The following is a 27,336-nucleotide window of genomic DNA, read 5'->3' as shown; positions in this document are numbered from 1 at the left end:
AATTTAGACTGTCGAGTACATTTTAATGCCAACTGCAAACTAAATATAGTTCAATTAGATTTGCATAAATTAAAGATTTAAAACACTCTTGCAAAAGGAATACAGTCAGTCCAAGCAATAGGAAAATTGAGTTAAGACCACATTTAGATCTGTTGAACATGTATTGAATGACCAAACAGGCATAGTGGTCAATAGCCTTTCGCAATTTCTTATGTTTACTTTTACTCTGTTGTAGTCACTGAGATGATCACTGTAATATACTGAAGATTATATGTCACTGTGTATGTTATGCCTAAACACAGGTATAATAGAAGTTACAGCGTAGTTCAATAAACTGCTGATTTGTTTCTGTGGGGGGTTATGTGGCTCCCAAACAGGTAAATCTTTATTCAAACCTTCATATTGCTCCTTGAAAATAGGAGAAAACTGTGAATGTGTAGTTTCACTTTTTGTACCTCAACATTTAAGTTATAAATGCATATGTTAACGCTAAGTAATGGCTAAATGTGTCCATGTCCTTCATGCTGTGCTGTAGCCCAGCTGTCTCAGCATAATTTCAAAAATGGTCTCTTTGCTTTAATGTCAGTCTTTCTGTACCTTTCCACGATTTTGGCAGATGGTTTTCTTCTGTCCCTTTTTGTTTTTCATTTTTATGCAGTTCAATTCAGAAAGATTATATAAATAACAGTTTGCTAATAAGTGACACAACCTAACTTGAACCTCTGCTGTAAATGTCTTGTTACATGAAAATGTATTTGCATATTTGAGATTTCAATCCACCTTGGTGTTAAATTAGAAATGCTGTTTTTTACCCAGTGAGCTTCTTCCTCAGATCAAATCATGTGTTTTATTGTGGACAGTGTACTTTATTTATTTAATCTTAAGGGAAAGTCTCCAGCCATGAAGATTCTTGTGGATGATTGTGATGCTGGGCATCAGATCAGTCCTCAGCTGTGAACATTATCTTTCAACAATAAACAATTTCCAGTCTTGTCAGCACCAGCGCTGATTGCCATTCCGTGCCATCTCAAAAGTCACATCCTGCCATTGCTGGTGTTCAGCTGTGTATGGGGACTCACTGTAGGGATAATCTGAAATCCTGTTGAGGTGGCTAGCAGGGAGGAAGGTGTTTGTTCAGATGCATTTGGTATCTGATCAAATGGACTGGCTTTGTGATTGCAGTTTATCCATTGACAGCCATTCCACTGACCTTGCTGACAGACTGCCTTCCACTTAACCGACTCTCGTCACCACTCATCTCTGACCTGATCCTGGCCCTCAGGTAGGTGTAGTATCAGGATTAGCCACTGCTCCACCAGTAGCAATACTGTGTTGCTGGCTTTTGATTGGTTGGCAGCTCTTCTGCACAGGATTCTTTCTCTAAGGTCCTAAGATCCGACAGTCCAGTGAAGCCCTGTCTTAATTCAACTGTAATGAAAATAGAAACTGTTGAAGAAACTCAGCAGCTCAGGCAGTGTTTGTGGAGAAAGGTACGCAGTTAATGTTCTGAGCCCAATATGTCTCTCCTTTGAAAATTATTTTGACAGGTTTTTTTGAAGGAGGGGAAATTCAACACGCTGCTGTACAGCTGATGGGTGACATTTTGGGCATCACCACAATCTGTTGAATGTGCCAGAATATACCTACTCCTAGCTGATTAACTAAGAGCTGTCACATGCAAGCAACGTGATATTCAATGAGGTGCTAAAGTGAATACATTCATGTCTGTTGGTAGTTCTGTGGGTGACTTTGATATTTTGTACTTTTAGGTTCGATGTTGGTCCCATTGTAATGCAGCAGGAATGTGCTGTTCCTCCAAGATGTACCACTGATGAATTGGGAGTGTTCTTGGCAGAAACAGGGGCTGAAATGGTACATGATTTGCAATTTGTGCACTTGAGAAGGTGAACCATAATATAGCCAAATTACAGCAGCTAATGGCAATTCAAAGCCCAGAAGAATAGTCATACAGACTTTGTTAACAACTCAAAGCACTCACGTTCAGCAAATGATGAACAAATGCTTATTGCATAGATAAAGTTTTCACTTCAATACCTTTAATTTCAATACATATGTAAAATTAGCTTATATATAATAAACAATATCCCATCACAATAGACTAAAGGATGATCCGTAAAAGCTTCCTTATTCACCTCTGTCAGCAATTTCCAGGTTTCCAGATAATATATTGATATTAATACAACTGAACAGTTATCTTGTGCGTGGAGATGAAGCTAAAATACCTTATAGTAAGAAGTTGGTCTCTCTGATAGAATTCTCTTTTCTAAATTCTGCAGTAAAGCTAAACGTTTGATTCACTTTCAGATGATTAGTTAAGTGGATTTCAGTTAGTGAAGAAAATAATCTTGTATGAATCACTGACTTCAATTAAAGTCAAAGTATCACATGCAAAAGACCAGTTTCATCCTAGCCTTTCCCAACCAGTCTGAACCCATATATGTAAATTCCAACAGAATGCAGCACTGCCAATTCACTTGTGATGTCTTGATTTTCTGACAGGTAGAGAATACTGATACATCCATGGTGACCCCATAGGTGAAAGTATGGGAAGTATAACAGTTGTCAGAAATGTTTGCTGTCCATTTCCAGATGTCTCCAAATACATTAGGCACTTGCAAATCTAATTTATTTTGCGAAAATAATATTTTTATTAGATTTTGCCATTAATTATATAGTTTAAATGATTTATAAAAATAGAAGTAATTAGATTTATAGAAATATTGAACCAAATGCACCATTTCCTAGGAAACATTGATTTTGAACAGTACAAGATCTAGCTGCAGGAAGTAAAATGAGGGAATGGAATGAGAATGTCCATGAAATAACAAAACATCTTCTGAAACATGGAAAAGTCAAAGCTGGAAAGTAAGGAAAGTGAGTTGAATGAGGTAAAATTTGGTGATCTATTGAGAGGAACCAGAAAGAAAATTTGTCAAATAAGATTTGGGTTCCAGAGGTATAGATTAAATTTTGAGGTACCGGAGCTCTAAGAAAATGTTAGCCATATCACTTTTAAATCTGCTGTTGCGATGTGTTCTTGTATATTAACTGTTCGAGTTGTCAAAATGTTATTCTAAGGCTATTCCACAGAAGATGAAAGTCTGTACTCTCATCTGTTGCACTGACTCTCAATCAGTGGAGATCTAAGGGACATAAAAAAAAGAAATAAGAACACATTCAAAAACTGTAGAGAGGAAAACCTGAGCTTGTACTGGAGGAGAAATCGCTGTGAATCATTTGCTAAAATCTCCATTCCCTCCACCTGTCAATCTAGCACTCACTACTGAGGATTTCAGAGCATTGCTCTGGCTCATGTCCAAAGAAAGAATTTGCTCACCGTTGGCTTCGTCCCCATCACTGGAATTCCGGTGACATCATCAAAATCCCAACGGCGAAATCACAACCAAAGTTAAAGCCAGGAATACAGATAACGATTACACCTGAAGTCTATGCTTTCCAAGCTTTCTCACATACAAAATGGCTGCAGTAGTTTCTGTTGCAAATTTTTTTTATTCACTAGTAGAAGGGCATGCTGACTTGGCTTCAGCACAAGTATGATACGTAGAAGGAGCAAAAGATTTGGAATTGAATTTCCCATAATAAGCTATTAGTTAGTACTGTCTGTGCAGTGTTCTGAAGGCCTACTTTTTCATCAGAAACAAAAACAGAAGTTGTTGGAAAAGCTTACCAGTTCTGAGGAAGGGTCACAGGACCCGGAACAATAACTCTGATCTTTTCACAAATGTTGCCAGACCTGCTGAGCTTTTCCACCAACTTCTGTTTTTGTTTCTGATTTCTAGCACCTGCTATTCTGTCGGTTTTATTGGCTATGTTTTCATTTTTTGGTGTTGCTTTTCCATTCTCACTAAGTCCTTTACTAGGTGTTGCAATTACGCACTAACAATTCTTCTGCATTAGCAATACATTTTGTTTCCTTCTGGTAGATATGGTAGCACAAATGCTAATCAAAGCATGCATACATATACATTATTAGACGCTGTAACTTGAAATCTATAAATAAGATTTTCATAATTATTGGTGAACAAATCTCTCATAATTTGTTTCCAAGGTGGTACCATGGAAAAAGACCTGAACTGACAACAGTTGATATTCAATATTTCAAACTTTGTAGGTTATGAACTGGTATAGGAGTTTCCAATTCAAAATTTGGTGACTTTGTGAATAGAATTAGTTTCAAATATTTTCTTAGGTTAAATATCAAATATTATTTGTTTGGCTTCACACAGCAAAACACATTTAATTTAGCCTTTTCCCCTCCCTACCATATGGGCATAGAACATAGCAGCGCAATACAGGCCCTTTGGCCCTCAATGGTTCCGCAGGTCAGTGCAACAATCTGAAGCCCATCTAACCTACACTATTCCATTTTCATCCATATGTTTATCCAATGACCATTTAAATGCCCTTAAACTTTGCGAGTCTACGACTGTTGCAGGCAGAGCATTCCATGCTGCTGCTACTCTCTGAGCAAAGAAACTATCTCTGACATCGGTCCAATATCTATCACCCCTCAATTTAAAGCTATGTTCCCTTGTGCAAGCCATCACCATCCAAGGAAAAATGCTCTCATTGTCCACTCTGTCTAACCCTCTGATTATCTTATATGTCTCAATTAAGTCACCTCTTAACCTTCTTCTCTCTAACGAAAACAGCCTCCTGTCCCTCAGCCTTTCCTCATAAGACTTCCTTCCATACCAGGCAACATCCTAGTAAATCTCCTCTGAATCCTTTCCAAAGCTTCCACATCCTTCCTATAATGCAGCGACCAGAACTGTACACAATACTCCAGGTGCGGCTGCACCAGAGTTCTGTACAGCTGCGACATGACCTCATGACTCTGAAACTCAATCCATCTACCAATAAAAGCTAACACACCTTATGCCTTCTTAACAGCCCTATCAACCGTGATCTCTCTGCTCCTCTACACTACCAAGAATCGTACCATTAGCCCAATACTGTTTATTCCTGTTGCTCCTTCCAAAGTGAATCACCTCACACTTTTCTGCATTAAACTCCATTTGCCACCTCTCAGCCCAGCTCTGTAGCTTATCTATGTCCCTCTGTAACATACAACATCCTTCTGTCCTGTCTACAACTCCACCGACCTTCATGTCATCTGCAAATTTACTAACCCATCCTTCTAAACCCTCATCCAAGTCATTTATAAAAATGACCAACATCAGTGGCCCCCAAATCCTTGTGGTACACCACTAGTAAGTGAACTCCAGGATGAATATTTCTCATCAACCACCACCCTCTGTCTTCTTTCAGCTACCCAATTTCTGATCCAAACCACTAAATCACCTTCAATCCCATGCCTCTGTGTTTTGTGCAACAGCCTACTATGGGGAACCTTATCAAATACCTTACTGAAATCCCAATGCACCACATCAACAACTTTACCCTCATCCACCTGCTTAGTCGTCTTCTCAAAGAACTTGGTGAGGTTTGTGAGGCACGGACAACCCTTCACAAAACTGTGTTGACTATCCCTAATCAACTTATTCCTCTCTAGATGATTACAAATCCTATCTCTTATAACCTTTTCTATTGCTTCTGACACTATTCCTGTACACAATAATGACGTAAAGATCAAAGACAAATGCTCTGCAATCTCCTCCCTGGTTTCCAGAGAATCCCAGGATAAATCTCATCCAGCCCAGGGACTTATCTATTTTCACACTTTCCAGGATTGACAACACCTCCTCCTTTTGAACCTCAATTCAGCCTAGTCTAGTAGCCTGTATCTCTGTGTTGTCCTTGACAACATTGTCTTTTTACAATGTGAATACTGACAAAAAATATTCATTTAGCGCTTCCTCTATCTCCTCGGACTCCACGCACAACTTCCCATTATTATTCTTGATTGGCCCTCATCTTTTTCCAGTAATTCTTTTATTACTGATACAACCATAGAAAGCTTTAGGGTTTTCCTTGATCCTATCTGACAATGACTTCTCATGTCCCCTCCTGGTTGTTCTTAGCTCTCTCTTTAGGTCTTTCCTGGCTAACTTGTAACTCTCAAGTGCCCTAACTAAGCCTCTGCCTTCCTCTTGACAAGAGATTCAACATGTTTAGTAAACCAGGGTTCCCTCGCTTGACCACTTCCTCCCTGCCTGATAGGTACATGCTTATCAAGGACATGCAGTAGTTGTGCCTTGAATAAACTCCATATTCAATTGTGCCCATCCCCTGCAGTTTCCTTCCCCATTCTATGCATCCTAAATCTTGCCTCATCTTCCGCCTAGGAACCCTCCAACCACAAGGGATGAACTCAGATTTCTCCAGTTTCCTCATTTCCCCGCCCCCCCCACCTTGTCTCAGTCCCAACCCTCAAACTCAGCACCACCTTCCTAACCTGCAATCTTCTTCCTGACCTCTCCGCCCCCACCCCCACTCCGGCCTATCACCCTCACCTTTTCACCCTCACCTTAACCTCCTTCCACCTATCGCATTTCCAATGCCCCTCCTCCAAGTCCTTCCTCCCTACCTTTTATCTTAGCCTGCTTGGCACACTTTCCTCATTCCTGAAGAAGGGCTCATGCCCGAAACGTCGATTCTCCTGCTCCTTAGATGCTGCCTGACCTGCTGCGCCTGAGATCTTTACCCCATAGCTTACCTCAGTAAGTCATGCGCCCCCCCCCCCCCCTCCTGCTCCCCTCCCCCCAGAAAACAATATCCAAAAATGGTATACTTGTTATTGAGGGGAATGGCCACAGGGGATCTCTGCACTGTCAGCTGGTTCCCTTTATGTCCCTGACTGTAATCCATCTGCCTTTTACTTGTAACTGAAGTGTGACTACCTCCCTGTAACTCCTCTCAATAGCCCCCTCCGCCTCCTGAATGATCCAAAGTTCATCCAGGTCCAGCTCCATTTCCCTAATGAGGTTTTCATGGAGCTGGAGTTTTGAGGAGCTGCACTTCCTGCAGATGAAGTCAGCAGGGATACTAGTGGTGACCCTTGCCTCCCACATTCTGCAGGAGGAGCATTCAACTATCCTAACCTCCATTCCCACTATTCTGAATTCCCAAAGAGGCTATTGAAAAATAAAGAACAATAAAAAAAAACTAGTTATCTTGCCAATCAGGTGTACAAAAACTTTTTTTTTTGGTTAGAGGAGGAGGATGGATGGGAGACACTACCTAAGTAGTGTTTTGGGTAACACAACCACCCAAATATATTACTTCAATTACTCAGCAGCTCCTGCTCAGTGTGTGCTCAGCCTATTCACGCTAGTTTTTAAAACCTTCCCGGCAGCCCTTGTCATCGTTCCCGCTCTTCCTGCTGCTAAACAAAAATGTCTTTCTTCTGAAAGCCTTCCTACTCGCTCCTAGCACCTTGGCATCCAGTGCCACCCCTTTATAGGCTCCCCTATTGCAGTTCAAAAGTAATCTGTAACATTGGAATAAATGTGTGGCGCAATCTAAAGATTTCATAGAATCCCTACAGTGTGGAAACAGCCCATTTGGCTCATGGAATCTGTGCTGACCCTTTAAAGAGCATCCCAACCTGATCCATCCCCTGCCTTATCCCTGTAAACATGCATTTTCCATGGTTAACCCACCTAACCTGCATAACCATGAACACTATGGGCAATTTAACATGGCTGATCCACCTAACTTGCACATCTTTGGACTGTGGGAGGGAACCGGAGCACCCTAAGGAATTCCCTTAAGATTCCCTTTTTATTTCAGGCAGCAGAAAGAGCTGTACCCAGTACCAAATCCAATGTGGCCTCCCCCCTTATTGACTTGTCTACACACTCAGGAAACCATTCTGTACACATTGGACAAAAACTGACCAATCTAAAGTACTCTGAATGATAGCAGAGCATCGGGGGGGGGGGGGGAGGTGGAGAGAAGAAATTTGCGAATGCTCTTCGGGAGGGTTTAAACTAATGCAGCAGGGAGATGGGAACCTAAACTGTAATACAAAAGTCCAGGAGGTTGAGAGTATGAGGTTAGAAATAAAGTTTCAAGATCACAAGAGTTCACTGGCAAGCAGGTAGGTGGTTTGAAGTGTGTCTACCTCAATGCCACACTTGACAAGGAGCAATGCCAGGAGCATTCGCAATAAGGTGGATGAACTTGCAGCATGAGTTGGTACCTGGGACTTCAATGTTGTGGCCATTTTGGAGACACGGATAAAGCAGGAGCAGGAATGATTGTTGTAGGTTCCAGGATTTAGATGTTTCACTAAGAGTAGGGAAGATGGTAAAAGAGGGGGAGATGTGGCATTGTCAGGCAAGGACAGTATTACTGTGGCAGAAAGGACATTTGAGGACTTGTCTATTGAGGTAGTATGGGCTGAGGTTAGAAATAGGAAAAGAAAGGTCACCCTGTTGTAAGTTTTCTATAAGCCTCTGAGTAGTTCCAGAGATGTAGGGGAAAGGGCAGCAAAGATAATTCAGGATAGGAGCGAGAATAACATGGTATTTATTATGAGGGACTTTAAGTTTCCAAATATTGACTGTAATTACTATAGTTTGAGTACTTTAGATGGGTTAGTTTTTGTCCAATATGTACAGGATGGTTTCCTAACACAGTATGTAGACAGGCCAATAAGGGGCGAGGCCGCATTGGATTTGGTACTGGGTAATGAACCCGGCCAAGTGTTAGATTTGAAGGTTGATGAGCACTTTGGTGAGAGTGACCACATTTTGGTGAGAGTGACCACAATTTGGTTATGTTTACTTTAGTGATGGAAAGGGATAGGTGTAAACTGCAGGGCAAGAGTGATAGTTGGGGGAAAGGCAATTATGATGTGATTAGACAAGCTTTAGAATACATTGCATGGGGAAGGAAACTGCAGGGGATGGGCACAATTGAAATGTGGAATTCATTCAAGGAACAGCTACCTATGTGTCCTTGATAAGTCAGTACATGTCAGGCAGGAAGAAAGTGGTCAAGCAAGGGAACCATGGTTCACTAAAGAAATTTAATTTCTTGTCAAGTGGAAGAAAGTGGCTTATGTTAGGATGAGACGTGAAGACTCAGTTAGGGCTTGTGAGAGTTACAGGTTAGCCAGCAAAGTCCTAAAGAGAGCTAAGTAAAAACAATGACTGCAGATGCTGGAAACCAGATTCTGGATTAGTGGTGCTGGAAAAGCACAGCAGTTCAGGCAGCATCTGAGGAGCAGGAAAATCGACGTTTCGGGCAAAAGCCCTTTGTCAGGAATAGAGGCAGGAAGCCTCCAGAGATAAATGGGGGAGGGGGGTGGGACTGGGGAGAAGGTAGCAAAGAGCACAATAGGTGAATGGTGTGGGGATGGAGGTAATAGGACAGAGGGGAGGGTTGGGGGAAGGCAGAAAGGAGTACAGAAGGTGAATGGGGGTGGGATGGAGGTGATAGGTCCGAGGGGAGGGTGGAGCGGATAGGTGGGAAGGGAGATTGGCAGTTAGGACAGGTCACGAGGACAGTGCTGAGCTGGAAGGTTGGAAGGATTCCCTCCAACAACTTGCCCACCACCGATGTCAGGCTCACTGGTCTATAGTTCCCTGGCTTGTCCTTACCACCCTTCTTAAACAGTGGCACCACGTTTGCCAACCTCCAGTCTTCTGGCACCTCACCTGTGATTATCGATGATACAAATATCTCAGCAAGAGACCCAGCAATCACTTCCCTAGCTTCCCACAGAGTCCTCGGGTACACCTGATCAGGTCCTGGGGATTTATCCACCTTTACACGTTTCAAGACATCCAGCACTTCCTCCTCTGTAATATGGACATTTTGCAAGATGTCACCATCTATTTCCCAACAGTCTATATCTTCCATTTCCTTTTCCACAGTAAATACTGATGCAAAATACTCATTTAGTATCTCCCCCGTTTTCTGTGGCTCCACACAAAGGCTGCCTTGCTGACCTTTGAGGGGAGAAAGTGAGGTCTGCAGATGCTGGAGATCAAAGTTGAAACTTTATTGCTGGAACAGCACAGCAGGTCAGGCAGCATCCAGGGAACAGGAGATTCGACGTTTCGGGCACAGGCCCTTCTTCAGGAATGAGCAGAGAGTGTTCAGCAGGAGAAGATAAAAGGTAGGGAGGAGGGACTTGGAGGAGGGGCGTTGGAAATGTGATAGGTGGAAAGAGGTCAAGGTGAGGGTGATAGGTCGGAGTAGGATGGAGGCGGAGAGGTCAAGAAGAAGACTGCAGGTCAGGAAGGCGGTGCCGGGCTGGAGGGATTCGGCTGAGACAAGGTGGGGGGAGGGGGGATGAAGAAACTGGTGAAGTCCAAGTTCATCCCCTGTGGTTGGAGGGTTCCCAGTCGGAAGATAAGACGCTCCTCCTCCGACCGTCGCGTTGTTGTGGTTTGGCGGTGGATGAGTCCAATGACCTGCATATCCTCGGTGGAGTGGGAGGGGGAGTTGAAATGCTGTGCTACAGGGTGGTTGGGTTGGTTCGTCCGGGTGGCCCAGAGGTGCTCTCTGAATCGCTCCGCAAGTAGGCGGCCTGTCTCCCCAATATAGAGGAGGCCACACCGGCTGCAGCGGATGCAGTAGATGATGTGGGTGGAGGTGCAGGTGAATCTGTGGCGGATATGGAAGTTTCCTTTGGGGCCTTGGAGAGAAGTGAGGGGGGAGGTGTGGGCGCAAGTGTTGCACCTCCTGCGGTTGCAAGGGAAGGTGCCGGGAGTGGAGGTTGGGTCGGTGGGGGGTGTGGATCTGACAAGGGAGTCGCGGAGGGAGTGGTCTCTACGGAAAGCTGATAGGGGAGGGGAGGGAAATATATCCTTGGTGCTGGGGTCTGTTTGGAGGTGGCGGAAGTGACGGCGGATGATGCGCTGTACATAGAGATTGGTGGGGTGGTAGGTGAGGACCAGTGGGGTTCTGTCCTGGTGGCGGTTGGAGGGGCGGGGCTCAAGGGCGGAGGAGCGGGAAGTGGAGGAGATGCGGTGGAGGGCACCGTCGACCACGTCAGGGGGAAATTGCGGTCCTTGAAGAAGGAGGCCATCTGTGTTGTACGTATTTTGAACTGGTCCTCCTGGGAGCAGATGCGGCGGAGACGAAGGAATTGGGAGAATGGGATGGCGTTTTTACAGGGGGCAGGATGGGACGAGGTGTAGTCCAGGTAGCTGTGGGAGTCGGTTGGTTTGTAGTAGATGTCCGTGTTGATTCGGTCGCCTGAGATAGAAACAGAAAGGTCTAGGAAGGGGAGGGAGGAGTCCGAGACTGTCCAGGTGAATTTGAGGTCGGGGTGGAAGGTGTTAGTGTAGTGGATGAACTGTTCAACCTCCTCGTGGGAGCACGAGGTAGCGCCGATACAGTCATCAATGTAGCGAAGGAAAAGATGGGGGGTGGGGCCAGTGTAGTTGCGGAAGATGGATTGTTCCACCCTGAACAACTTTTCTTTCCAATCCTCCCACTTTCTCCAAACAAAAGGAGTAGCCATGGGCACCCGCATGGGCCCCAGCTATGCCTGCCTCTTCGTAGGGTATGTGGAACAATCCATCTTCCGCAACTACACTGGCCCCACCCCCCATCTTTTCCTTCGCTACATTGATGACTGTATCGGCGCTACCTCGTGCGCCCACACCTCCCCCCTCACTTCTCTCCAAGGCCCCAAAGGAAACTTCCATATCCGCCACAGATTCACCTGCACCTCCACCCACATCATCTACTGCATCCGCTGCAGCCGGTGTGGCCTCCTCTATATTGGGGAGACAGGCCGCCTACTTGTGGAGCGATTCAGAGAGCACCTCTGGGCCACCCGGACGAACCAACCCAACCACCCTGTAGCACAGCATTTCAACTCCCCCTCCCACTCCACCGAGGATATGCAGGTCATTGGACTCATCCACCGCCAAACCACAACAACGCGACGGTCGGAGGAGGAGCGTCTTATCTTCCGACTGGGAACCCTCCAACCACAGGGGATGAACTTGGACTTCACCAGTTTCTTCATCCCCCCTCCCCCCACCTTGTCTCAGCCGAATCCCTCCAGTCCGGCACCGCCTTCCTGACCTGCAGTCGTCTTCTTGACCTCTCCGCCTCCATCCTACTCCGACCTATCACCCTCACCTTGACCTCTTTCCACCTATCACATTTCCAACGCCCCTCCTCCAAGTCCCTCCTCCCTACCTTTTATCTTCTCCTGCTGAACACTCTCTGCTCATTCCTGAAGAAGGGCCTGTGCCCGAAACGTCGAATCTCCTGTTCCCTGGATGCTGCCTGACCTGCTGTGCTGTTCCAGCAATAAAGTTTTGACCTTTGAGGGGCCCTATTCTCTCCCTAGTTACACTTTTGTCCTTTATGTACTTGTAAAAACTCTTTGGATCTTCCTTAACCCTATTTGCCAAAAGTGTCCCCTTTTTGCCCTCAATTTCTTTAGTCATCCAGCATTCCCTATACCTACCAGCCGTTCCTTTCACCCTGACAGGAATATACTTTCTCTGGATTCTCGTTATCTCATTTCTGAAAGCTTCCCATTTTCCAGCCGTCCCTTTACCTGCGAACATCTGCCCCCAATCAGTATTCAAAAGTTCTTGCCTAATAACATCAAAGTTGGCCTTTCTCCAATTTAGAACTTCAACTTTTAGATCTGGTCTATCCTTTTACATCATTATTTTAAATCTAATAGAATTACGGTCATTGGCCCCAAAGTGCTCCCCCACTGACTCCTCAGTCACCTGCCCTGCCTTATTTCCTAAGAGTAGGTCAAGTTTTGCACCTTCTCTAGTAGGTACGTCCACATACTGAATCAGAAAATTGTCTTGTACACACTTAAGAAATTCTTCTCCATCTAAACCCTTAACACTATGGTAGTCCCAATCTATGTTTGGAAAGTTAAAATCTCCTACCATAACCACCCCAATATTGTTACAGATAGCTGAGATCTCCTTACAAGTTTGTTCCTCACTTTCCCTCTGACTATTAGGGGGTCTATAATACAATCCCAATAGGGTTGTCATCCCTTTTTTATTTCTCAGTTCCATCCAAATAACTTTCCTGAATGTATTTCCGGGAATATCCTCCCTCAGCACAGCTGTAATGCTATCCCTTATCAAAAATGCCACTTCCCCTCCTCTCTTGCCTCCCTTTCTATCCTTCCTGTAGCATTTGTATCCTGGAACATTAAGCTGCCAGTCCTGCCCAAACCTGAGCCATGTTTCTGTAATTGCTATGATATCCCAGTCCCATGTTCCTAACCATGCCCTGAGTTCATCTGTCTTCCCTGTTAGGCATCTTGCATTGAAATAAATTCAGTTTAATTTATTAGTTCTACCTTGTCCCTCCCTGCCCTGACTGTTTGACGCGCCTCTGTCCTCAACTGTACCAGTCTCAGATTGGTCTCTTTCCTCACTATCTCCCTGGGTCTCACCCCCCCCCCACATTACTAATTTAAATCTTCCCAAGCAGCTCCAGCAAATTTCCCTGCCAAAATATTAGTCCCCTTCCAATTTAGGTGCAATCTGTCCTTCTTGTACAGGTCACTTCTACCCCAAAAGAGATTCCAATGATCCAAAAATATGAATCCTTCTCCCATACACCAGCTCCTCAGCCATGCATTCATCTGCTCTATCCTCCTATTCCTGCCCTCACTAGCTCGTAGCACCAGGAGTAATCCAGATACTACTACTTTCAAGGACCTCCTTAAATTTCTGCCTAACTCTGTGTAATCACCTTTCAGAATCTCAACCTTTTCCCTTCCTATGTCGTTGGTACCAATGTGGACAATGACCTCTTGCTGGCCCCTCTCTGAGAGTGAGAACATTCTGCACCCTCTCTGAGATACCCTTGATCCTGGCACAAGGGAAGCAATACACCATTCTGCTTTTTCACTGCTGGCCACAGAAACGTCTGTCTGTACCTCGGACAACAGAATCCCCTAATACAATTGATCTCTTGGAAGCCGACATACCCCTCGTTGCATTAGAGCCAGTCTCAATACATGGCTGTTCGTGCTACGTTCCCCTGAGAATCCATCACCCCCTACATTTTCTAAAACAGCATACCTGTTTGAAATGGCTATATCCACAAAAGACTCCTACACTAGGTGCCTATCTCTCTTACCTTTTCCTGGAGTTAACCCGTCTATGTGACTGTATCTGAGACTTTCCCCCTTCCTTTAACTGCCATCCATCAAATACTGTTTGCTTCTAACTGTCTCTCCAACCGATCCATTCAATCTGATAAGATTCGCAGTCAACAGCATTTATCGCAGATATAATCTGCAGTAACCCTTTAAACTCCCACATCTGACAAGAAGTATATATCACTGTACGAAAGGCCATTTTTGCTCCTTCACAATCTACAGATCTAGAAAATAACACCGTCTTATTCCTCAACAAACACTGCCCCAAGTTAAATGAATAGTTATGGCTTATATTTTAAGTTTAATCAAGAGACATATCTCCAAAAACATATAATCAAGAAAGAACCCACACTAATCACTACTGCAGATTCTCTGTCAGCCACACTTAAAACAATGATTAACTTATCTGATTCTGTGCTGTGAACTTCACCCAAAGATTCTTCCAAGATTAGTTGTGAATTTCACTGTTTGTTAATTTTCCCAGATGCACTCCAATATCCAGCGATAGATGAATTCAAACAGCAAAGGCAGAAACTGTGCATGTTATCTCTCTCTCACTCGCTCTCATGCTCTCTCTCACTCACACGGAAGACACAAAGGTCGGTGGAGTTGTGGATAATGCCGAAAGATGTTGCTGGTTACAGAGGGAAATAGATAAGCTCCAGAGCTGGGCTGTGAGGTGGCAAATGGAGTTTAATGTGAAAAGTGTGAGGTGATTCACTTTGCAAGGAGCAACAGGAATAACGAGTACTGGGCCAATGCTAAGATTCTTGGTAGTGCAGATGAGCAGAGAGATCTCAGTGTCCATGTCCATAGATCCCTGAATGTTGCCACCCAGGTTGGTAGTGTTGTTAAGAAAGCATACGGTGTGTTAGCTTTTATTGGTAGAGGGATTTAGTTTCGGAACCATGACGTCATGCTGCAGCTACAAAACTCTGGTGTGGCCGCACTTGGAATGTTGTGTATAGTTTTGGTCACTGCATTATAGGAAGGATGTGGAAGCTTTGGAGGGGTGCAGATGAGATTTGCTCAGATGTTGCCTGGTATGGAGAGAAGGTCTTATGAGGAAAGGCTGAGGACTTGAGGCTGTTTTCATTAGAGAGAAGAAAGTTGAAATGTGATTCATTGAGACACATCAGATAATCAAAGGGTTAGATAAGGTGGACAGTGAAAACCTTTCTCCTCAGATGGTGATGGCTAGCATGAGGGGACATGGCTTTAAATTGAGGGGTAATAGATATAGATATATGTGGGCGGCACGGTGGCACAGTGGTTAGCACTGTTGCCTCACAGCGCCAGAGACCCGGGTTCAATTCCCGCCTCAGGCGACTGACTGTGTGGAGTTTGCACATTCTCCCCGTGTCTGCGTGGGTTTCCTCCAGGTGCTCCGGTTTCCTCCCACAGTCCAAAAATGTGCAGGTCAGGTGAATTGGCCATACTAAATTGCCCGTAGTGTTAGGTGTAGGGGTAAATGTAGGGGAATGGGTCTGGATGGGTTGCGCTTTGGCGGGTCAGTGTGGACTTGTTGGGCCGAACGGCCTGTTTCCACACTGTAAGTAATCTAAAATGATATAGGACAGATGTCAGAGGTAGTTTGTTTACTCGGATTAGTAGGGGCATGGAACACACTGCCTGCAACAGTAGTAGACTCGTCAACTTTAAGGGCATTTAAATGGTCATTGGATAAATGTATGGATGAAAATGGAATAGTGTAGGATAGATGGGCTTCAGATTGGTTCCACAGGTCGGCGCATCATTGAGAGCCAAAGTGCCTGTACTGCGCTGTAATGTTGTGTTGTTGAAAGATTCTGTAAAGTCATTGCAGACATTTGCAGGAATATCTCCAGCCATTTGGTCACATCTATCAATGTGCCATCCATGACGCCTTTAATCCCATCATTGTGCCGCTTTAATGCCAGCTACTGCTCAAACTCTGAAACTTGGAGCTTAAGCTTCAGCAACTGGCGACACTATTTGCATAAATGGTTTTCCAGGATATGGAAAGTTATCATTTGTTTTGAAGATAAAAGGGTCTAGATTAGAATGGTGCTGGATAAGCACAGCAGGTCAGGCAACATCTGAGCAGCAGGGAGGTCCACGTTTCTGGCAAAATCCCTTCATCAGGAATGAAGATAATAAGTCTTACAAATACTACTCACCAGCTACTCACTTCCCTACTCTTTCAACAATTTGAATTTTTCAGCAGCTTCGAATCCATCCCTAATTGTCGAGGAAATGAAACACCAAAGCAATAGTGAAGCCCCTCAAGAAGAGCAACATTTCACCAGGATGTCAAGTTTCTCTGCACTTCCCTCTAGTACCCATCACAATGTTTAAGTCATAAACTTGAAGCAATTTTTGTTTCCTCTCCACTGAAACCATCTTGCCTGTTTCCTCTTTTTTATAGATATTTTTATTATAAATTTAATATTTTTACAAGTTTACAAAAATAAACAAAACTCTCAAGTACAAACATTGATATACAATTAAATCTTAAATACATAATAACCAAAATTTAACAAAAGAAAAACACCGAGAAAGAAAAAAAACAAAACTCAACTAACTACTAATCTAACCGACGACTAACCAGAGTGTATATTTAAGTCTCTTACATTATTCAAATAAGAGAAAGAGAAAAAAAACAATGGATAACATAGAAATTGGGTAGTGAGATACATGCTCGGAATGTGTTAACATCAAATGTAACAAAACCCATATTCGTGCGGGATTCCTCTCCCAAGGGGCCCCGGACCAGCCAGGTTCATAATCTCAATTAAATAAAAGCCCTTGTTAGGATAGCCGAAATATCTGTATTTATATAATTCAAGAAGGGCTGCCATATTTTATAAAATAATTTGGTCTTTCGGTGCACCATATTTGTAAGGAAGTCAAGGGGAATGCATTCCATAATTAATCTGTGCCAATTTGAAAGTCCAGGGACGCCCTCAGCCACCCAGTTTACCAAAATATTTTTCCTTGCACAGAAAGAGAGAATAGAAAATAGTCTCTTCCCGTGCATATCCAGGGAGGGAAAGTTCGAAAAGCCCAAAAGGAGAGATACAGGGTCCACTTTAATTTCTGTTCCTAAAATTTCTGTCAGGGTACTTGCTACTTTAATCCAGTATCTACGAATCTTATGACAGGTCCACAGGCAATGTACAAGAGTGCCCACCTCTATTTTACATTTGGGACACATTGGAGATGCTCCTGCCTTAAATTTTGCCAATCGATCCGGTGCTATATGGGCCCTATGAAGTATCTTCAGCTGGATAGCCTGAGTTCTGTTACAGATGGTGATTCTTCTGGCGTTTTCCCAAATGTCATTCCACGTTTCTATAGAGATTTCTAGTCCCAATTCCTGATCCCATGTTTTAAACACATTGTCCATATCTCCCGATACTTCATCATGTAGTAAATGATAAATAGTACTGACGGAAGATACCCCCATTGGTCGTAGTACTCTACATTCTCTATCTGATTTATAAAGACTATCTAATAACATAGTCTTCTTCTGTATATAATCTCGAATTTGGAAGTATCGATAGAGGTCTCCATTAGGTGATCCGAATTTCTGATGCAGCTGTTCGGTGCATAGTGGGATGTTTTATGTGAGTTGCCCTCATTTTGCCACATTATATTCCAAGCTTTAATTGTGTTTAGTATTATAGGGTTTTTACAGTGATCCGTAATGATTTTCCTCTTGTCTGAAAATAAAAGGTTAATATGTGGGCATTTTACTTGAGAAGCCTCGATGTCCAGCCAGATTGATTGGGTCTTGTCTGATCCACAATCAGCTATGTAACTTAATAGGGAACTTAACTGATATTTCCTAAAATCTGGGAAGTCCAATCCTCCCCTTGCCTGTGGCAGCTGTAGCTTCTTCAGCTTAATGAGGGGCTGTCTATGATTCCAGATAAAAGAACCCAACCAGCCATATAATCTACATAGTGCCAGCCTCGGCAGCATCACCGGAAGCATTCTCATAGGGTATAGGACACGGGGCAGGACATTCATTTTAATTAGTGGTATTCTACCTAGCCAGGAAATTGGAAGGTCTCCCCATCGCTGGAGGTCCTGCCTTATCCTTTCCAGTAAATGCACAAAGTTAACCTTGTATAACTGACCAAATACTGGGGTAATAAAAATGCCTAAATATAAGAAACCCTCCAGGGACCAACGAAAGGGAAAATGGGATCCGTCCACTAAGTGGGGTATCATAGCAAGGCCACCCATTGGCATAACCTCCGATTTTGAGAAATTAATTTTATAACCTGAGAATGCGCTAAATGTATTAATAACTTGGTTAAGTGAGGTACGGACATCAGAGGATTACTGAGGAATAGAAGATCATCATCTGCATAAAGGGTAATTTTATGTTTACCTGTACCAATCCTCGGGGCCGTTGTATTAGGATCAGCCCGTATAGCTTCTGCTAATGGTTCGATTGTTAGCATAAATAACAATGGCGAGAGAGGGCATCCCTGACGGCAGCCCCTACCTACACTGAAGCTATCCGAACCTAGCTTCAGCTATCCGAACCTAATCCATTGGTAACCACAACTGCTTTGGGATCACTATACAATGTTGAGACCCATTTGGTAAACACCTTTCCAATGCCAAACCTTTCTAATGTGTAAAACAAATATGACTATTCAACCCTATTGAATGCCTTTTCCGCCTCTAATGAAACTACTACTCCTGGTATCTTTCCCTGATGGCAGGCTTGAATCATATTCAAAACCCTTCTAATATTATTGGATGATCTACGACCCTTAATAAACCCTGTCTGATCCTCCTTTATGATATGTGGCAGTACCCTTTCTAGTCTCAATGCTAACGTTTTAGAAAGGATTTTAAAATCTACATTTAGCAAGGATATTGGTCTGTATGACATACAATCTTCTGAATCCTTTCCTTTTTTAAGGATAAGAGAGATATTTGCCTCTTTCAGCGAAGGCGGGAGACAGCCCTGACTATATGCATAGTTATACATGTCCATAAGTGGACCAGCCAATATTTCTGTAAATTCTTTATAGAATTCAGCTTGAAAACCATCTGGGCCAGGTGCCTTACCGCTCTGAAGTGGCCTGATTGCGTCAAGTATTTCTTGGACTGTTCGGGGAGCATTTAAGACCGATACCTGTTCCGGAGTTAGGCCCGGAAAGGTCAAATTTTAAAAAAAAATGATTACATCCTCCTAGTCCTGTCTTCACAATCCTGCGATTTATATAAATCAGAATAACATTTTCTAAAGATTGCATTAATCTTTTTATGATCGTGAGTCAAAATACCTGTACTTTCCTTGATAGACGTGGTAGTTTGAGGGGCCTTTTTTTCTTTGCAAGAAATGCTAAATATCTACCCAGTTTGTCGCCAAATTCATATAACCTTTGTTTTGCAAATAATATTTCCCTCTTAGCCGTTTGGGTAAGTGTAGTGTTTAGAGCTGTCCTAAGGGCCGTAATCCTTTGCAATTTGATAATAGAAGGTCTATCAGCGTATGCTGTTTCAGCTGCTTTTAAGCGAGCTTCGGGCAAATGCTGTTGTTCTCCCTTTAATTTTTTCTGGGTCGCTGAGTAGGAGATGATCAAACCTCTCGCGTAAGCTTTGATGGTCTCCCACATCATTGATGGGTTGCTAGCCGTACCTAAATTAATTTCTAAAAAAGTTTTAAATTCTTGAGAGAAGTACTTTACAAATTTACTATCTTTCATTAGGAAGGGGTCCATATGTCAATGCCGAGGGGATGTCCCGTTGTTCCTCACCTTGGTTTCCATATATACAGCAGCGTGGTTGGAAATTGCTATACTACCTATTTTACAGGATGATATGGAATTTTAAAAAATCGAGGGGGCAAAAAACATATCAATTCTGGTATGACATTTATGTGGATTGGAGTAAAAAGAAAAATCTTTGCCCTGTGGATGAAGATATCTCCATACATCTACGAGTCCTAAATCTTTGTTCAGATCCACCAATTGTCTAGATCTGGGAGATACTCCTGCAGTACTCTTGGGAATCCTATCTATTTCCGGATCCATAATACAATTAACGTTTCCCCCTATTTTGAGAAGGCTTCCGTTATAAATTTAAAGGGGTGTGCCGGGGGGCAGTACAAATTTAAAATCCCATATTCCTCTCCATTTATAAGGACTTTAATCAGAATATATCGTCCAGATTCGTCCTTTATCTGATTTAGGATTTTGAAAGGGAAATTCTTCCGAATAAGAATAACAACTCCCCTACTTTTTGAGCTAAAAGAAGAAAAAAAGGCCTGATCAAATCCACCCTGTCGTAATTTCAAGTGTTCTTTATCCAACAGGTGTGTCTCCTGTAAGAGAGCTATATCAACTCTTTCTTTCTTAAGATTTGATAATATTTTCTTCCTTTTGACTGGCGAATTACTCCCCTTGACATTCCAGGTGCATCACTTAACCGACTTATCAACCATAATCATCCGGGCAAATCCGAGACCCTTTGGGAGGGGAAACCCTATCCAGAACATCCCGAGCATAGAGCATATAAAATTCACAAAAATAGAGGCTCTCTAATACACTCACAACAGTATAATAAAAAACTATTTCTAAAAAATAAAAAAAAACGTATTTAAATGGAGATTTTCCCCCTTGTTCCCAAGGGGTGTCACTTCCTTTCCAGAGGTCCATCGTATCCTCTCCCAACCAATGCCCCACCCTTGACCCAGGCGCTCCTCAATAGGATGAGGAGAATTCAAATATAATACAAAGCTAGAGTTAACAGTGAGCACCCTACACCTCCCTCCCCACCCACACCAACACCTGGATATATTTGGTAATGTTAATACCATGTATAAACATATATAACTATAAAATTACAACCTCAACAAATAATAATTAAATATAATAATACAAAATAACAAGGGAAAACAACCCCGCTCCTAGAGACAGAGGTAAAATAGAATAAGGTAACCACCTCCTCCCACCAACATTAACTAAACCCCCGGCGATATATACATATATATATATATATAATATATATATATATATATATATATACATACACACATACATACATAGAATAATAAAAAAAACCCCAAGGTGGGGAGATAATCGTTAAATAGAGAACAAATAAATAAATCCCTCTCCCCACCCCCCAAGATAATATTAAACAGTAAGGTAAGAAAAAAGAAAAAGGGGGTGGGATATAAAGCGGAGTGGGGGAAAGGCAAACCAACATCCATTATCTCTTACAATTTATCTAAGAGACTCCAAAAATTCCTTGGCCTTTTCTGACGATCTGAAGTTATACACGGATCCTTTATGGTTAAAGCGTAGCGTCGCTGGGTAGCGTAAGGAGTACTGAATATTTAAGTCCCTTAAACACTTCTTCGCCTCATCGAATGCCTTCCTCTTTCGGACTAGAGCTGGGGAAAAGTCCTGGAATAACATGATCTTGGATCCTTTATAGATCGTGGCTTGGGAATCTTTTCCAAGATTTCTGGAGGCTTCTAGGAGTATCTGCCTCTCCTTATAGCTCTGCAGCCGGAACAGGACCGGGCGGGGACGCTGATTTGAGCCGGGCCCGCGTATTGCAACCCGGTAGGCCCATTCTACCCTTACCTAGCCTGATCCAGCTTCCAGATTTAAAAGCTGTGGCAGCCACTGCTCGAGAAACGCTATCAGCTGGCTTTCCTCTTCCCGTTCGGGAAGGCCCAGCAAACAAATTTTTTTTGATGACCTCGATTATCGAGGTCGTCAATGTGATTCTCTAAGGTCCGGACTCGCTGTTCGAGTGTCCGGACCTGATCCACGGCCGATTGCGCTGTAGTTTCGGAGATTGTGGCCGTTAGCTCCGCCCCTCCGACTCGGCGCTCGATTTCTTTAATGTCTCGGTCGTGATTTTGCAGCGCGGCCGAGAGTGAGTCCCATCGGCTTCGGGATTCTTCAATAAAAGCGTCTATCTTCGCATCCAGTTTAGAGATGATTTTCACAAGGCTCGCCACTGTAGGTAAGTCCCCTGGGGCGGCTGTGGACGCCTCCGCTGCAGCTGGAGAGGTTGGGGGAGGGGTTCCTGCCTGCTGAGAGCTGCGGGCTCCCTTCCCTTTAGTCATTTTTACTAAAAATTAGATTGTTTAAATTTAATACTAAGCAACTAATTAAATTAAACAGCTATTTTAAATAGTATGGTGAGTGTGTTGGGGGTGGGTGGCCCACTTTGCCCAAGTCTTGGGAGGTGCACTATAGACTCAGACTTGCTGGGTCGCCGCCATCTTGGATCCCCCTTGCCTGTTTCCTTAACAGAAAACAAATTAAGTGGACCAAGAAGTGACCATGGGAGAAACTATTAATCCTTTTAGTGAATTAGCAAGGATACTTTGTCACATGTCTTCTTTCTGTGATATAAAATGCAACTAATTTGATAGTCTGGCAAACCAACTTCCTATGCAGTAACTGGTTTCTTTCCAAATCTAAAATTTATTTGTATTTATTTGTTTCAGCTTCTTTTAACTTTGGAAAGTCTGCCAGAACTTATAAAGAACACAAAGGAACAATCCAAGGAGGGAATTACATTCGGTGAGTGAAAAGAAATTTTAGCACAGAAATCGGATGTTAACCTTTTTATCTGGTCCTTCGCAGCATTGATGCTCCTTGTGAAGCTCCTCTGATTCCTCCTCTTCTCAACCTATCTACCACTTGTATGCACATAAGAACATGAACCTCTATTTCTTTCTCCTTCATTCTCTTTCAGATTCCTCTTTAAGACATCAGTGCAGTTTGCCTAAACTACTGTGTGATAGTAATATCAGAATTGCCATCATTACCTGGTTTACAAAGTTTCTCGAGTTGCCTTTTGGATTTCTTGGTCTTATCTTAGACCTTAGTCTCTCCCCACAATTGGAAAAGTTTACACTACCCTATGACTACTTCATTATTTCTTCATCATTTGCTGAATTATTCAACTTTTTTAATTCTAAAGCATACAGCAGTTGGAATTGCACTAGATTTAAGATTATTAATCATCTTATTCCAGAAAGATATAGAAAGTCTCACCTGGTTGTATTTGTGCAAAATAATTTTAATTGTGAAATCCCTGTGTTTGCAGCTCCTAAGATTAGTGTTGGTATGAGTTGGGTGAACTGGCAGGAACAGACACGGGAGGAGATTGACCAGTTATATCGAGCAATAGGATCCAGGGTAAGTGCATTGCAAGGATGCCTAAAGCATCTGAGATTAGAGCTTGTTGTCGCTGTAGATAGAGTTTCATTCAAAAGCAATCCAAAATAAACAAAGGTATTTTACTGACTGGTCTGATTTAAATGTTTTTAGTTTAGAAAGAAAAAGGAATTTAATTATCTTTGTTTTCAAACAGATGGTGGTGATTTCTTAGTCATTACATAAATGTCTGTTTTAACTGTTGCTGCCCATAGCTTCACCAATCTTTGTTGAGAGATCAGGAATCTGCTCAGGCATCCTGTCGGTGCTATTTGTGTGCACATAAGGTGGACAAAAGGAGTGACAGTAGTCTGTTTAGTTCCTCAAATCTGCTGTGTCATCCAATAAGAACGATGCTGATCTGATTGTGGCCTCAACTCTACTTCCTTGTAGCCCCTTCTCTGTCACACCTTGTCCCCACCATATCCTTGAATCTCTTGTAGATGACATGACTTACTCAATGTTGCATGTATTTGATGATCCAACCTCCATTGCAGTCTTTGTTCCTTCCCTAAACAAGTTCTCAATCTTGATGATATTGCTGGAGCAAATGGAGTCTTGTTCTACTCCTGTGAGCTAAGGAACAGCATTAATGTGACTTGAGATGGTTCACTTTGCCAGAGACTAAGCCAATTTAAATGGAAGAATTGAAATAAAGAATTGTGGAAAAGAAACGGAAAAGTTTAGGCTAATTAGAACATCGCAGTACCATATTATTTAATCACAATATGGAAACATGCTGATTAACAATATAGTATTGTTAACTCTAACTGTTGTTGTAGATTCCTTTGCGAACACTGTGGATGGACAAAACTGTGAAGCTTTTGCATTTAGTGGATGTGCGAGAAATTCCTGTTTCACTGGGTAGGTTATGTATAATGGTAATTTACAAAAAAAAAACATTTTCAGTTTGATGTTGTGGTTGGTGAGTAGCTCTGCCTTCTCACTGAAGCTTTGATTAGCTAATAGCCTGGAAAATCCATGGTGGCTCAGTGTGTGGTACTCATATCGCAGAGTCAGAAGACAGAGGTTAGAATCCCACTCCAGAAACTTAAACACACAATATAGGCTGATATTCCAGTCTAGAATTTAAGGGATTTTGCACTGTCAGAAGTGAGAGCATTGGATCAGACACTAAACTGAAGATGTACTTGCCTGTGGATGTAAAAGATCCCATAGCAATTCTTGAATAAGAACCAGGGAATTCTGTCCAATATCCCAGCCAATAACTATCTCTCAGTATCATTAAAGCAGATTATCTTTCCAGAATACCTTTTGGTTACGAACTGCCCCAATGGTTTTTAAAATTTATCCTTTAAGAGATTAGCTGGCCAGACTGATTCTGCCAGTCACCTGATCTTAACTTGCCTAACTTCATTATGCTCTGGATCAGTGGTGCTGGAAGAGCACAGCAATTCAGGCAGCATCCGATGAGCAGCAAAATCGACGTTTCGGGCAAAAGCTTTATTCCTAATGAAGGGCTTTTGCCCGAAACGTCGATTTTGCTGCTCGTCGGATGCTGCCTGAATTGCTGTGCTCTTCCAGCACCACTAATCCAGAAACTGATTTCCAGCATCTGCAGTCATTGTTTTTACATAACTTCATTATGCTGTTTAATCATAGGACCAAAGATCAATTCTACTAAAGTGCAAAACTTTGCAGAGGTGCAGGAGGAGACCACTCGGCTCTTCAGAGCTGTTCTACCGTCATCAAGATCATAGCTGACTTGCAGGCTAACTCCATAATACTTGTCCTGCTTTCCTGGATACCTGAGATTAACAGAAATCAATCAATTTCAGACTTAAAATTCACATTTGATCAGTCACATTTTGTGGAATAGAGCTGGGGGCTTTTGCTTCAAGAGTATGTTAGCCTTTATTTTAAGGGGGTTGGAATATAAGAGTGGGTAAATCTTACTGCAGCTGTTCAAGATGCTGGTGACCATATTTGAACAATTGTGAACAGTTTTAGCTCTGTTATTTAGGGAAAAATATTGTTTAATTGGAGGCAGTTCACAGAATGTTAACAAAGATGATTCCTGGTTAAACAGGTTGGGACTGTACCCACTGAAGTTTTGAAGAATGAGAGGTGATCTCATTCAAACATATAGGATTCTTAAGAGCCGTGACAGGGTCAATGCTGAGAGGATGCTTGCCCTCAAGGGAGAATCTCTGATCAGAGGCCATAATCTCTCAGTAAAGGACGCCAATTTAAGATTGCTATGCAGAGGAATTTATTTGAGTGTTTTTCTTTGTTTTTGGAGCTCCTTGCCACAGGAAGCTGTGGGGGCGGAATCCTTATTAATTTTTAAGGCTGAAATAGATGCTTGATCGGTAGCCGGATCAAGGGTTATGGGGGGGGGAAAGGCAGGAAAATGGGGGTGAGGTATGTCAGATCAGCCATAATCCTATTGAACAGTCAAATGACCTACTCCATTCCTATTTCTTGTGGTTTTTATGGTCTTGCCTGAAGAAGTGGTTCCTAAAAGCATTCCTGATAGTGCTATCTCTAAATTTTATACTAGGCCTCTCATTCAAAACATCTCAACCAATGAAACATTTGCTATCTGCTTAATTTTTCTTAAAAAGCTTTGTCAGATTTGGTAGCATGGAGACTCAGTAGTTAGCACTACTGTCTTACAGTGCCACGGATCTGGGTTTGATTCCACTCTCCGATGACTATGTGGAGTTTGCACATTCTCTCTGGGTGCGCTGATTTCCTCCCACAGTCCAAAGATGTGCAGTTAGGGGAACTGGCTATGCTAAATTATCATCATGTCCAGGGATGTGTGGGCTAGATGTATTTCCAATAGCTGTTCCAGGGTTACAGGAATAGGATGCGGGGTTGGGGGTGTATGGGTGGTAGCTCTTCAGAGAGTCGGTGTGGACTTGATGGTCCCAATGGCCTGCCTCCATATTATAGGGATTCTGTGATTGTTTGTGATTATCTCTTAACCTTAAAACTACCAGAACCTTAATTTGTGCAACTACTCTTACTTAAACCCCTTGCAGTCCAGATACCATTCTGATAAATCTAGCTGAACTCCCTCCAAAGGTAATATGCCCTTCCTGAAATGTAGTGTGCAGAATTGCTCACAATAATACTATGTTGTCTCACTAGCCAAAATAATATCAGAAAATACTAGAAATACTCAGTAAAGCAGATGCAGAAACAGAGATAACATTTCAGACTTAGAGACAGGGATGTACAGCACAGAAACAGACCCTTTGGTCCAACGCATCCATGCTGACCAGAAATCCGAATCTAGTCTAGACCCATTTGCCAGCACTTGGCCCATATCCCTCTAAACCCTTCCTATTCATATACCCATCTAGATGCCTTTTAAATGCTGTAATTGTACCAGCCTCCACCACTTCCTCTGGCAGCTCATTCCATACATGCACCATCCGCTGCGTGAAAAAGTTGCCCTTTAGGTCCCTTATATATCTTTCCCCTCTCAGCCTAAACCTATGTCCTCTAGTTCTGGACTCCCCCACTCCAGGGAAAAGACCTCATCTGTTTATTCTATCCATGCTCCTCATGAGTTTATAAACTTCAATGAGGTCACCCCTCAGCCTCCAACGCTCCAGGGAAAACAGCCTCAGCCTATTCAGCCTCTCACTATAGCTCAAATCCTCCAACCCTGGCAGCATTCTTGTAATGGCGGCATGGTGGCTCAGTGGTTAGCACTGCAGCCTCACAGCACCAGGGACCTGGGTTCAATTCCCACCTCTAGCAACTGTCTGTGTGTAGTTTGCACATTCTCCCCATGTCTGCGTGGGTTTCCTCCGGGTACTCCAGTTTCCTTCCACAGTCCAAGATGTGCAGGTTAGGTGAATTGGCCATACTAAATTGCCCATAGTGTTAGGTGCGTTAGTCAGGGGTGAATGTAAGGGAATGGGTCTGGGTGGGTTGCTCTTCAGAGGGTCGGTGTGGACTTGTTGGGCCGAAGGGCCTGTTTCCACACTGTAGGTAATCTAATCTATCCTAATATTTTCTGAACCCTTTCAAGTTTCACAACATCCTTTTGATAGGAGGCAGACCAGAATTGTACACAATATTCCAAATGTGGCC

At 42.9% G+C, this 27,336-nt stretch overlaps 1 protein-coding gene across 1 annotated transcript in view; it reads left to right on the top strand.

Annotated features, from left to right (window-relative positions):
• The window catches only part of mtfmt (mitochondrial methionyl-tRNA formyltransferase), a 56,477-nt gene that overhangs the window by 10,616 nt on the left and 18,525 nt on the right, over positions 1 to 27,336 (top strand). The window contains 4 exon segments of the mRNA XM_043674566.2: positions 1,770 to 1,872; positions 22,548 to 22,623; positions 23,153 to 23,244; positions 24,045 to 24,126. Of these exon segments, the coding sequence (XP_043530501.2) occupies positions 1,770 to 1,872; positions 22,548 to 22,623; positions 23,153 to 23,244; positions 24,045 to 24,126 (353 nt within the window).

Source organism: Chiloscyllium plagiosum, unplaced genomic scaffold (assembly GCF_037043375.1).
Source record: "Chiloscyllium plagiosum isolate Xiang-an unplaced genomic scaffold, Cpla_swu_hap1 HiC_scaffold_39, whole genome shotgun sequence".
NCBI classification, from domain to species: domain Eukaryota; kingdom Metazoa; phylum Chordata; class Chondrichthyes; order Orectolobiformes; family Hemiscylliidae; genus Chiloscyllium; species Chiloscyllium plagiosum.
The sequence above is the reverse complement of the archived record's forward strand: the minus strand, read 5'-3'. Positions and strand labels throughout refer to the sequence as shown.